Below are 13,686 nucleotides of genomic sequence, written 5' to 3'. Positions count from 1 at the left end.
ACAACATATACAAAATTAAGGATAATTTTTGGCTTCAATATCTCGAGAAGATGAATCTTTCCCGTAGCGTAAGCTAAACTTACGCAATACTCGTTCTAGAGAGAACCGAGGTTACGTTAGTAACCAGTACGTTTCTTTATACCTGAGAAAAAATCAGATCATCTGGCAGTATGATTAACCAACCAAATTTTCTCTCTCTTTCTGTGTTCCCTAGACGGCTCAGACGGTGTTGTTGGTTGTCGCTGCGTTCCTCATCTGCTGGATGCCGCACCACATTATTGCTATGTGGGTGGAGTTCGGCCAGTTTCCCTTGAATGATGCTTCCTTTGCGTTTCGCATCATCTCTCACTGCCTGGCCTATGGAAACTCCTGTGTCAACCCCATTCTTTACGCTTTCCTCTCGGAAAACTTCAGAAAAGCCTGCAAGCAGGTCTTCACTTGCCGTTTTTTTTTTTACTCCCCTCCGCCTGTGGAGAAAGTGGTGCGCATTCGCATGGAGAACTTCTCCATGACACATTCCACTACTAACATGTGACTCAAAACATTTTGGAGATATCAGCACTGTTTAAAAAATTGGGCAAACATTTGTGTTGTTTCTGGATCATAGCATAGTGTATGACTCACATTCAAGAAGGTTTGAATAACATGGATAGTAAAAAAGAAAAAGCTACCTTGAGAATTAAAAATCCTATAATATCTCAATCCATGTATACCAAAGGCATTTGCTTAGGAAAAAAAAGTGTGAACTATTTAAGTGTAAATAGTGTTTGTCATTGAAATGTTGTTTTATTACATTTTGTATGTTCATTGTTTAATGTGTATTTAATGTTATTGAAAATAACTCAAACATAAGTGTTCATTTAAAAATATAATTATTATATGATAGTTTTTGAATATGTTTGAAAGATTCACTCTAAAAGAAGTGATTCTTTTGAATGTGTGAAAAGACAGGGAAAAGAAGTTATTCTAAAAGAAGTGATTCGTAAAAGGCTGTGTTTGTGAATGAATTGTGCTGTCTGAACTCCTTTTTAGTGTTTATGTTGTATTCAACAAACACTTTCAGTCTCAGTATAAACATGCCATAAACCTCAATATTTACTTGTATGCTGTAATTATATATTCGGTGATGTTTGTTTCAGTGTATTATGTCCAGTCTTCTGGTTACGTATATATCCATTATAAAAAGAAAATATTATTGAAGGTTTCCCCCTTAATAATTCAAATAAAAAAAATATCTAATTCAATGGACAATAAAATGTATGTTTAGGTTTTCTGGTCCTTTAAGAGTAAGTTAGAGTGGGTTCTTGTTTAAAAAGGATGTCTATCTGTAGCCTAATGCTTATGGTTAACTGTTTGACATAGACTGGTGATTGTCCTAAACAAAAGATCAGTGGAAACTTTTGTGTGTGTGTGTGTCTTACCAGTCTATTACTCACGGCTCTCTGTGAGATATCAGGACAAAAGCTCTTATAAACACTTTTTTTTTAGAATCAGGAACGAGTCAAGAGTGTCTCAAAACTTAGGAACTTCCCTGATGACGAAAAAAGGATGGCACATTTTCCAACAGGTCAGGTTCCTGTCAGGTGAATATGATTGCATAAAATCCTACCATCACTCATGCCTTTAATCCTTGTGGAATACATCTTCATTACAATGCAGCTCTCTCTATAATGTGATATAATAGTACTGCAAATGATAACATAGTGCTGAAGGTAACCCTAAAAATTACACTTTTTTTCTTTTCTTTTTCTTTTCTTTTTTTGCACAGTTCACATAACTTTGGAATGATCATGTCAAAGTACAGACTGGTAAATTTCTGTTATTTTATTTCTTTAAAAGAATATCATGTATATTGAATGCGTTTATAAACAGTGCTGCATTTCACATAGTGTCAGCACTATATAGGTCTGGCAGTGCACGATGATAAAAAATGTTTTCCACTGGGAGAACTCCCAGGTGAGTAGTCAGGGAAAATATTCAGAATCTGGTGATGCTAAATCATGCTCAGACAAACCATTAATAACAAAGTTAACCCTTTCAGACATTGTCAGTGTCAAAGCACGTCACTTTTCTTTTCTCTTTTTTAAAATCATAATTAGATTATATGCTGCTAAATTAATCTTTGAGTGCTGTATCACTAGCACACAGTGACCATTATTTCATTAGTAATTCTATACTTTTGTCCAGTCACTAAAATTGAGTCAAATTGTTTTTAGACAAAAGTTATCAAATATCTTAGCATTGCTAGCAACCTGAATTTCCAATTTCTTCTATATGAAGTTTTCTTGAAATAAACTTGAATCAACAAATATAAATTTCTAATTATTAGAGTTGAAATAAAGCATGATAATTTTTTCTTGTGCCTGGAACATAATTTGGGTCATTAACAGTTATAGATATGCAACCTCATTCTCTATACATTTCACACCAAATATCTCTAATGTTAAAAAAGCAGACAAACATCCACATATAGCCTAAACATCCTTTCACTAAAATTATTTCCTTCTGCATTTCTGATGAACCAAATGAACCTTTAAGAGGAGTGCACAATTTAACCCAAAAGTATTTGTTGCATTTCAAAGCCAAAATGTTGCTGTACTCTACAGTCAATAACATTATGCATATCAAGGGCATTTGCATGATGGTTTGTCTGTCTTTCATACATTAAAGCATGAATCTCACAAAATGGACTTGAAAAAACAAGAAAGTGTACATTTACTTCATAAGAGGGTAGTTCTGCTTGACCAGGTTGCTTTTTCTTCACAGCTCCCTGTTTACGTCGTCTCTAATCAATGTTATGAAAGACCCTCTTCTCAATAACACTGCTGCAAAGTTCAAATTTATCTCATGGCAACCCTCCTGTTGTGCCGTGATAAACAGTTGGAAGTGAAGCATGAAGCCTCACTTTCAGACCTCTCTATCACATTCATTCCCATTAGGCAAAGGATGCAGCATTAGCAGCACTGAAATAACAACGCAAATAAACCAACATCACATCAACCAATAAAACAGGAAAACTGACAACCTTGCTATGTAAATGTGTTTTTGTCTTAGCACCACTTACAGCTTCCTTAAATTAGTCTGTTTGTTGTACAATTTATTGTTCAGTGTCAAATACCTCACAAAACAGTGAGAGTTCACTGCAAACATTTTCAAATGAAAAACATTCAGTCTAAATGTAAACAAGTTTTAGGCCAAAATGATCATAAATGTTTAGTGCTATTAAGGCTCAATAAAACAAATACACAAAGAAACACTTAATTATTATTTTCTTTCTTCTGTAAATCACAGATTGTTCTTGAGCAAATGAAAGTCAATGGGATCCAAAATTGCACTGAACTGATTTTCATTGTTTGGACAAAATATTTTTGAGAATATCTTTTGTGTTCCACAGAAGCAAGAAAGTCATACAGGTTTGGAATAACGTGAGGGTAAGGCTGCAAATGCATACATCCTATATAGTATGTGAAAAGAGTATGTCTGAATTTACAGTATCCATAGAAAACTTCCCAGATGACCTATACTTCTGGCGAGATTCTGAAGTGAGCATCTGATGAACACTTTACTATCCCATAAGGCCACGGGAGAGGAATTACAGTGAATAGCATCATGAATAGCAGTGAAGCCAGTCAAGCTATGCAACTGACACTGTAGGTGACATGACAATAACAACATGACAAATGTAGTATGTGTGGAATACGTACATACTATATAGGCCATAAGACGGGACCGCAAATTTGGGCAACCGGTACCATTTTGAGGGATTAAATTTATTTTTGATTTTCATGAAGGTACACATCTCTAGTGTTGGAAAATGTGTGATAGCATCCGATCCATGGTAGCTTTCATTAGAAATCAACACTTATATCATCCTACCTCAAGGTAAGGTGTTCAGTGACTACAAGAGAGAAAAATGTATCCTTTTATAATTTAAAAAATGTATTTAAAAAAAATAATATTTTTTTATAATAAAAATTTATACAATTTAAAATTTATTTAAAGGTAAATTCATTTATCCTTTTTCTTGACATATGTTTGAAAATCGTCCTCCGTAACCAAAAGCTACCTTGAATCTAATGCTATCACACATTTTTCAAATACAGGGTCATATACCTACACAAAAATCACCATGCGGTTTAATCCCTCAAAATGGTACCAATCAACCCTCTGTCTCACGGCCTAATACACATTCAAACTATATAAAACATATTTTTTAACAGCTCCAAAGTAAGACCAAAATGAAGAATAAAGGGGTTCTGGTGTTCTTCCTAGAGTATGAATTACTTACTAAGATATGCGCTTTCAGACATGATTTAAATGATGACAGAATTTAGATTTTGGGGTGAACTAGCCCTTAAGATGTCTAATACAAATGTGTACAGAAGCTTTAGGACAAAACGTTCGTTTAACATGTTTATTTTAAAGGTTCAAACAACAAATATAAAATAAACATTTGACATTTTTAATAAGGCTGATTTGTAGATCATACTTTAACCACCTATTTGGTTTTCTCCATTTCTTTAACATCAGTTTTATTGCTGGGTTTCTGAATTTCTGACTCCATCCCTGGTAAAGATGTTCTCCTCCTGGCTGCTGTCTCTATTCTCTGCACAAGTTCCACATCCCACAGGTGAGTAACGAAGCTTAGCACCTCCCCTCCGCCAGAGCCACCTGCTCTACCCACGCGCCCTGCCCGGTGGATGTAATCTGTGTGGGTCTCTGGGAAGTCATAATTGACAATAAGTCCAACCCTCTGTGTGTCCAAACCTCTTGAAGCAATGTCAGTGCATATTAGAACATCAACACTCCCTCTTTGAAAGTTCCTGAAAATTCCCTCTCTCATGGTTGCAGGCATCTCTCCCTGGAGCCTCATATGACGAACACCCATCTCCTCCAGCGAATAGCCCAGCCAGTTGACAGTGGAAGCCGAGTTACAGAACACCAGAACCCCTTTATGCTCCAGTTCAACCTTCTTCAAAGCTTGATGAAGCTCTAGAATCTTGTCTGCCCCTTTGATCCTGAGAAACATCTGTTTTACATGCGGCATGAGATGATGTAGCATCCGGCTTTTAACGGTCACCATGCTGGCCAGGTTAGTCACCATGCTGAGCACCTCTCCTACACCACCCGGAAACGTGGCTCCCACCACAACCAGCTGAGCTTTATGATCAAGCCCAACTGTCTCTGAGAGTCTGGACGCCACCTGGGTATGCGAAAAAATATCCTCAAGCAAGCCCGCAAAACTGACGTCAAACATAGTATCGGCTTCATCGATGACTAGGAAGTTTAGTTCGCTCAAGCTGATGAACCGCTTCTGGAGAGCCTTTAGCAGAGCGCCAGGTGTGGCCACTAAAACATCTGGCTGACCATGAGTGAACGCCGCTTTGATGTTTCCCACACCTCTCCCACCTCCTGCGACTTTGACCACTATTCCAAACCGTTGGCTCATTGATCGAGCTACAGATGTCACTTGTTCTGCTAGTTCCCGTGATGGAACAACGACCACAGCGCGAATGTTTCTATCGGAGTCTGTGAACGGCTCCTCCTGCAGCCTGTGGATGATGGGAAGGAGGTAAGCGAGTGTTTTTCCACTTCCTGTCTCTGCAGCGCAGAGAATATTGCATCCTTTTAGTATTTTGGGAATGGTTTGCATCTGCACTGTGGTGGGGTGAATTATATTCTGACTGTGTAAAGTCTCGACCAGTTCTGGACAAATGTGAAAGCAATTAAATGTCTTTTTAGTGGTGGAAGCTGTGTCATTACCCTTGTTCTTCTGCTTGAGCATGGATGGTGGAGCACTCTGCATGCTATTTATGGAGAAGTAATCCCCTAACGTTTTGTTACTCTTCCATCCCTTTGATGTCAGAACAGGTTGTTCAAATTTTCCAAGTGTATAGCCTACAGACTGGTTTAGCTGCGGGTTCTTGCTCGTGATCAATAGTCTGCCCGGCTTGACTGTTGGCAGCCTGTCAAACTTCTTGCTTTGCATCTGTTTGACGTTCTCCATATGTTCTTGCATGGGTCTCGGGATGCGGATCACAACAGGCTGTGAGCTAGTTGTTGTCATTCTGCGTAGACCCGCACTAATGGACACGGTCTGTCCCCTGCCAGGCTGCGAACTAAAAGAATAGCGTGTTGCCTGCGAGAGTTTGGAAATTTGAAAGGCACAGCGTCCGAACCTCACTGCCTGCATTGTGGATACGAGTACAAACGAAAATGAATATCGTATGTCCTGTTTACTACACAAACGAATTAGAAAAGAACCTTTTAATGTGACAAATGCGGAAAAAACATGGATCTCACATGCACCGATGCGCTTAGTTCGTCCGGGCACAGGATGATGACGTTTACAAACACAGTAGGCTCATGTCAAAATTAAAGCCCCATTGATCAAATGTGAAATGCCCATTGTTGAATTCAGAACCGCGTACTACTCTAGCTATTTCTGCCATTTATTTACATTTATTTATTGAACAGACCATTTTATCTAAAGCGATTTTGTATAAAGGAATACAGGAAGCGATTTATTTCATTTTCAAACATTGTCTAGAATAGAACATGGACAGGGAGTGATTAAGATTAAGACATAGTGGAAGCATAAAATAATCTTTTAGAGTGCAAAACTAATGTTCTTTATGCGATTGTGTGGAAATATTCGTTAACACATGGCCGGAGATGGGACACGCTCAAGACAAGCGCAAAGATTACGAAAATGTGCCATGGTTTTACAAATAAAACAAAAACAAAAAAACATGGTTATTGTGGTTCAACCATGTATCCACAAATAAACCATGGTTTTGCTACACTATAGTTTAACCATTGTATTTGTAGTAAACTGATACAACTGGCAATCAATCCGGCAAAAAAAAAAAAAATTGGTTAGGGAAAGCACATCAAATACTGTAACAGGCACAGCAAGCTCACTGTTCTTGATGCTCGATATTGGAAGAAAAAATATAAATAGGGCTGTCAAATGATTAATCATGATTAATCACATCCAAAATAAAAGTTTTTTTTACATAATATATGTGGGTGCACTGTGTATAATTATTTTATATATATAAATACACACACATGCTTGTATATATTTAAGAAATATTTTCATGTATATACAGATTTATATATAATTTATATTATATATAAATATAAATATTTTATATATAAATAATATTTTTTTCTTAACTATACATGCATGTGTGTGTATTTATATATATACAAAATAATTATACATAGTGCACCCACATATATTATGTAAAAAAAACTTATTTGGGATGTGATTAATCGTGATTAATCATTTGACAGCCCTAAATATAAATATTGAATATATTTCTTATCTATTTTAAAATCTCTAAATATAAGTTTCGATGACATTTTCTTTATTCTTTTTTTTTTAATTCAACTCTCCAGGATTTCCTTTTCCTCTAGTCTAGCTTACCTCAGCTGATCGGGAACCAAGGCAACGCTATGTCGCTGCTCTCCATAAGCGCCGCCAACTAAGTTAGAGAGTGAATGCATTTTAAATTCAGCCCGTCTGCTGTTTTTGTTATGTGCAGACTGTACGTTTTGTGTAGCATATTCCACAAAGCTAAAGTCAGACCATTCTGTTTTTGCTTTAAATATTGAAACTACAATAATAATAAAAGAAATGTATTAAAAACTGCTCATGCTGCATGTGTTTAGCATCTCTGTTTGGATCATGATTAAATCCAGTGTTTGCCACTAATTTCAAATGGCATGTTTTTTTTTTTTTAACAACAAATAAAACAGTTTAAACCAAGAAAAAAATCGGCAACCGGTATCGGAATCGGCCGATATATGACCGATAAATTCGTTTTTTTTTCTTCTGTTGAACAAAAAAAAAAGATATTTTAAAGAAGGTTGGTAACCAGACAGTTCACGGTACCCATTGACTTCCATTTTAGGTCAAAAAATACTATGGAAGTCATGGGTGCGGTCAACTGTTTGGTTGAGGGCATGACTAGCCTACTACACCAAAAAGCTTATTTGTCCTGTTTTAGCAATAATGTCCCACTTTTGCTGACTTCCCCCTACATACAAGACCTTAAATTAATTGGCGCTGTTGGCAGTAGGCCTATATGAAACAGTGTCAATCGCCAGTTGGCCATCAACATTTTCGTGAAGAACAATGCAATGTTGTAACAACATCAACGTGAACAACTCTCAGGAAAGTTGATAGGACAGTGCTGCATCGTCACGCCTTGCTAATTTGAAAATTCAAGCGCAAAAAGTGGCCAAAGGGAGCTCAGTTCGTTGGTGTGAACAATTCATTATGTTGTTGTGAAATAAACAGTTATAAAAATGTAGAAATTAAAGTCAAAGCTCCAATCTCCTCCCCAAAATCCCCCCCAAAAAAGTAATTTGGTGCTGTCAATCACAGCTGTCAATCATGACATCACACTCCTGTTTTTATAGCATCAAATAACTAACTAAAACCAGACTTATTTGAAACTTGAAACTTGTTTAAAAACTTTCACCAGCATGATAATAAAAACTACCTAAAATGACAAAAACCTTTTGAAAAAAAAAATATTTGAAGTGCAATTTTATTGTTTAGTTTGTCTCACGTCCCACTAGATTGCATGGAGAGGGCAGGGTTTATGACATATACTTAGACCAGCCCCCTGGGGGCGATCGAAACGTTTTGGCTTCACTTTTCAGGACTTGTGCGGCACACTTGGGCCCTACACATGCTAGATAATGATACATATTAATACATATATATATATATATATATATATATATATGTGTGTGTGTGTATATTAGGGGTGGAACGGTACACAGAAGTCACGGTTCGGTTCATACCTCGGTTCAGACATCACGGTTCGGTACGATTTCGGTACAATGGAGGGAAAAGCAAAACAAAAATGCAGAAGGCATCGTATTTTTTAAATAAGTTTTATTAATAAAGGCATAGAACCAGTTTATTTGTAGTGCACTGACAATAGTTTTATATAATTAGTTTATTAATTAAATTAATAAAAAAACAAAAAGACCTTGCGATATGTTTGGTAATTGTACCTGAATTAATTTAAAATTAATTTGCTATATTTCAGATCAATATATTTGTTTTCCTTAATTTTAATTAACATTATTAATTAACAATGTAACATTATTCTCATCTGAATTATAAATAATTGATTTATGTATAAAATAATACTACCATTAAAAACACATTCGATTTTCTTTTTTAATCAATGTAGAATGTGTAAGATTAGTGCTCCGAGGACAAGAAATGAAAACCAATGCAATATGATGAATGTCCAAAAGATGATGGGACCCACAGACTGTTTTGAAATGGAGTTGGATAAATATGTTTTACTTTTAAAACAGTGTGTGTGTGTGATTTTGGTTGGGTGACAGTTGTAGGTTACAGTTTGACAAGAGTTTACAGTGTGACAAAAGCACAATGTTGTGTTTTATTGCGAGTGTACACAAATATAAGTAAACACTTTGCAGGTTTAATGATCTGTATGAACAAAATGACCGAGTATGTTTTTTTATGTTTCCACTGTTCGATCTCGCGCCTATATCGCGCCCGCGCCTCTCTCTCTCTCTCTCTCTCTCTCTCTCTCTCTCTCTCTCTCTCTCTCTCTCACACACACACACACACACACACACACAAAGTTCGATCGCGGCCGTGCCTCTGCGCACACACACACGCACACACACACACTCCAGCATTGCAATCTTGACATCGCAGCCTGTTCATTATGCGGTCACACCAAACGCGAATAGAGCTTCAAATTCGCGTCTAGTTTGACGCTAGTCCAAAGCGAATAGGACGCGCGTATAAAGCCAACGTTTGAAGTGAACGCGCGTTCAGAGCTAAGCCGATGCTACAGATTATGTGTCCCTAAAGAACCGGCGTATCTAACAGTAGTTCCGCATTACATTAATTAATTTGCACGCGAGTTTTATTTATTTTTATACCGTGTATTCTCCGTGTAAATTCGTGCACCGAACCGTGACGCCCGTACCGTTTCGGTTCAATACTAATACATGTACCGTTCCACCCCTAGTGTATATGTATATATACAGTATATATATATAAATAAATGCAATATCCTTATAAATTCTGATCACGTTTTAGATTTCCATTACACGAGAGTAGATGTTAAAACTTCATGCTGATTTGTACTCGGCTTTCGCCAAGATAAGCACAAACTAAGATGTAGCTTTACAGTAAACTATGCTTCTCCATCCATTTACGCTTCCTTCCATGTGGTGGTGTGACTCCCCTTCTGTCCGGCATTAACGGCTGCAGTGTACTTGGCGCGTCAGTACACACAACGGCTGCAACCACAGTGTGGTCTCCCCAGTGGACCAGCACGACAACCATCTGGATTGAGCCGAGTAGGGGACATCTCTAGGGTCTTCAAGTGGGCACCTTCCGTCCTCAGTGTTTCGTCGACTAGCCCACGACACCTCAAGAGGGCTCGACAGTGACTCTGGCGTCCCAGAGTCACCCCCCTCCGTCCCCCACTCAACTCAGCCCAGCTTACTGACCTTTACATCCCTCCTGCTGCTGAGGTTGCTCCTTCCTCGTAGTTCACATGTGACCTAACCACAATCTCACAATCTCTCCGCAACCCAACCATACGCGCCAACCTGTTTGACTAAGGCTGTCGAGCCCCACTGGTGCGTTAATGCAGTTTCAGTGGCAACGGTTCCGTATGGCATACTACCTACCGCAAAACACAATATCTGCCCAAACACCAACCCTCATTCACGCAATATACACAGAAACGTTATAATTACTATGCAAACTATACAAATAAACCAACAGACTCTTCGAGTTTTTCAAGAATTCTACGAAACCGTAGCGTGGCAGCCTGTACCCAGCCAGCCAGAATCTTTCCGTCTCAACCACAGCCAGCTGCTGCTCCTTTCTGCTGCTTCAGATAAGTTCTTTACTGTGCGACGCAACTATTGGCCGCTGAATCCGACATCTCTGAGGAACCGGGTTGTAGAGTGTGCCACAAATCCTCGACAGCCCACTTCCACTGGATAAACCTGGACTCTCCATCCTCGCTGTTCTGCTTCAGTGGCCAGATGAGCATACCGCAGTTTCTTCCTCTCATATGCCTCATCTACAGCATCCTCCCATGGCACTGTTAACTCTATCAGTTGAACAATGCGTGCTGATCCAGACCACAAAACAATATCTGGTCGGAGGTTAGTGGCAATCTCAGGTGGAAAAATAAGCCATTGATCAAGATCAGCCAGCATTTTCCAGTCCCTAGCAGCTTGAGGTTGTCCAGGCCAGGCGAGGATTGGCTTTAACACCTTTTCTTGGTGGTTGCTCGCCTGGGCGGAGGAATATGGTCTCCTGTGTGTAATGTTTTGCTAGAACAGGTGGCAACTTATTGGTCATGTCATGCTTGCCTTCCAATGCTAAAGCCAAACATCGCAGTACTTGGTCATAGCGCCAAGTAAACCGACCTTGGCTAAGAGCCACCTTACATCCTGTCAAAATGTGCCTTAATGTGGCAGGTGATGAACACAAAGGACAAGAGGGATATTAGAGATAATATGCATCATATTTAAATCTAATGTAACTTTAAAATGTAATATTTTACTAAATTAAATACATTTTCTAAATCCAACTTTTGTCCACTGAGTGGCGTTGTGACGAATTATAATAAGAGCGCCAGGGTAACAAGAAGGGTGCGCATTGGTAATGGGGAAGCACAGTTTTTGAACGTGGTAAAGGGTAACGTTAGCCTGGTTAAAACCAGACCATTCTCAGTTGTAACTGAGTTATGGTCTGGCAAAGCGTCATAGACAAATCATTTCCAGAGGGGCGTCACCAACGGACGTCGCGGATAGACCTAAAACCAATCAGAGCGATGAAGGAGATGGCGTATGCAGAGCGGCAGAAACATCTCAGAGTGTTGTTCTTTGCTCGGTTTTTAACAAAAAGGAAACGTTCAAATCGCTTAAAACAGACGCTATAGCTGATTCGAACGAGTGATGTTCGACGCGGCATCCATCGTTGTAATGTAGGCTACAAAATCTGCTTCAAAATCCCAGGGCTGTTGTCATCGTGTGAAGCCCGCCCCAACGTTTCTGATTGGTGCCTCGATTTCGGCGGATTGGAAATGAGCTTGAATGAGCTCTTTGCCAGACTAACTTTCAGAGCAAATCTAAATTTGCTGGAAGTTGTCTGGGTTTTCCCAGGCTAGGGTAACGTGCAAGGAACAAGGAATGAGAAGCCATAGAAAGTGGATTTGAGGCTATGTTTATTCATTGTCACAAAAATAAGGAAAGATGTTGTTTGCATCTAAACCTAAATGCATGGATGGAGTCTTTGCACACGCTGAACACTTGCTCACTCCTTTTATCAACGGCAACGGCTCATGAACGAGCTGCTGTGAGAGATTCAAATAAAAGATTTAACAGTGCATAACTGTTCTTTTTTTTTCTTGGACATTGATTGATTGATTGTGTAAATTTCAAATTCTTTTAATAATCTGATAAACTTTACAAGGGGGGTTTTGAATATTAATTTTATTTATCTGATTTAACTGACATGAACATATGAATCATGTCAGTTTTAAATTGAGCGCTGCATGACTATGACTATAACACAAATGACAGGTAGAATTTCTTCCCCCACAAAATATGAAAATGAAATCAACAACAGTTTACCCAAAATTAGTTTTGGACCTCCGGCAACTTCATTAATCTCCACTCCAGCCCGAAACTACAGAGGTGTGCTGCCACTGACCTACATTTACATAATCACAGAACTTCAGCTGCAAAGGGAGATCAACAACTCCTGGTGTGAGTAGAAAGCCAAGTATGTCCATCTCTCTCTCTCTCTCTCTCTCTCTCTCTCTCTCTCTCTCTCTCTCTGTGTGTGTGTGTGTGTGTGTGTGAGAGAGAGAGAGAGAGAGAGAGAGAGAGAGAGAGAGAGAGAGAGAGAGAGAGAGAGAGAGAGAGAGAGAGAGAGAGAGAGAGAGAGAAATGGACACACGTGGCTTCCTAATACTCACATCAGGAGTTGTCATAGCCTTTTTGTTAGAAGAAACACTATTGAGGTTTTGTCTTTGCTTGTAATGATATTAATTAAGGGACAGGGAAGCATTTTGAAGTTCTTGACATGATGGGCTGCAACTAATGATTATTTTGATAATCTATTAATCTGTTGATTTTTTCGATTAATCGTATAAATTTTTTTATTATACATTAAAAAATGTTTTTTTAACAATTCAACTTGGGTCATGCACCTTTCCCCGTAACTGCTCACTCTGTGTTCTCCACTATTTTCCATATGCGTTTTGTCCAAAGAAATGTGTTATTCACTACCGTAAAGCTACGTGACTGGCTGATCGTTTCCGAGCACAGTGCGCAGACGCAACTTGGATTAACAAGAATTGGAATTTTTTTCATTTTCGATAATAATCGATTTTAGCGATTAGTTGTTGCAGCCCTAATTGACTGTCTGTGTCTGCTGCTTAGTCAAACCCATATCTGGATCATTAGCTGATAATTTTCTTTTTGCATTCAATTTAATCTAAGTTCATTTAAATGTTAAGTTATAAAAAATGGCTTGGATATAGCAGTTCAAAATTTTCTCACAAGATTCAGCAAAGTTTAAATGTAGATTTTCTTTCTTTCTTTCATGAATATTAAATAGCATTTCAAAAAGCATAATTATAA

The 13,686-nt window shown here is 38.3% G+C and overlaps 2 protein-coding genes across 2 annotated transcripts in view; one reads left to right on the top strand and one right to left on the bottom strand.

Annotated features, from left to right (window-relative positions):
- The window catches only part of galr1b (galanin receptor 1b), a 106,834-nt gene extending 105,892 nt beyond the window's left edge, over positions 1 to 942 (top strand). The window contains exon 3 of the mRNA XM_056265444.1: positions 215 to 942. Within this exon, the coding sequence (XP_056121419.1) occupies positions 215 to 535 (321 nt within the window). The 3' untranslated portion in view covers positions 536 to 942. The remainder of the gene's footprint in view (positions 1 to 214) is intronic.
- A 3,462-nt stretch (positions 943 to 4,404) lies between these two features.
- On the bottom strand, positions 4,405 to 6,325 carry ddx28 (DEAD (Asp-Glu-Ala-Asp) box polypeptide 28). The gene has a single exon (XM_056265443.1). The coding sequence runs from the start codon at positions 6,191 to 6,193 to the stop codon at positions 4,499 to 4,501; it is 1,695 nt and encodes a 564-aa protein (XP_056121418.1). The 5' UTR covers positions 6,194 to 6,325; the 3' UTR covers positions 4,405 to 4,498.
- Positions 6,326 to 13,686: the final 7,361 nt, after the last annotated feature.

The sequence above is a fragment of the Rhinichthys klamathensis genome, unplaced genomic scaffold (genome assembly GCF_029890125.1).
Source record: "Rhinichthys klamathensis goyatoka isolate OS25496 unplaced genomic scaffold, OSU_Roscu_1.1 h1tg000232l_1, whole genome shotgun sequence".
Lineage (NCBI taxonomy): Eukaryota > Metazoa > Chordata > Actinopteri > Cypriniformes > Leuciscidae > Rhinichthys > Rhinichthys klamathensis.
Note: the sequence above shows the minus strand (reverse complement) of the source record. Positions and strands in the feature narration are given on the sequence as shown.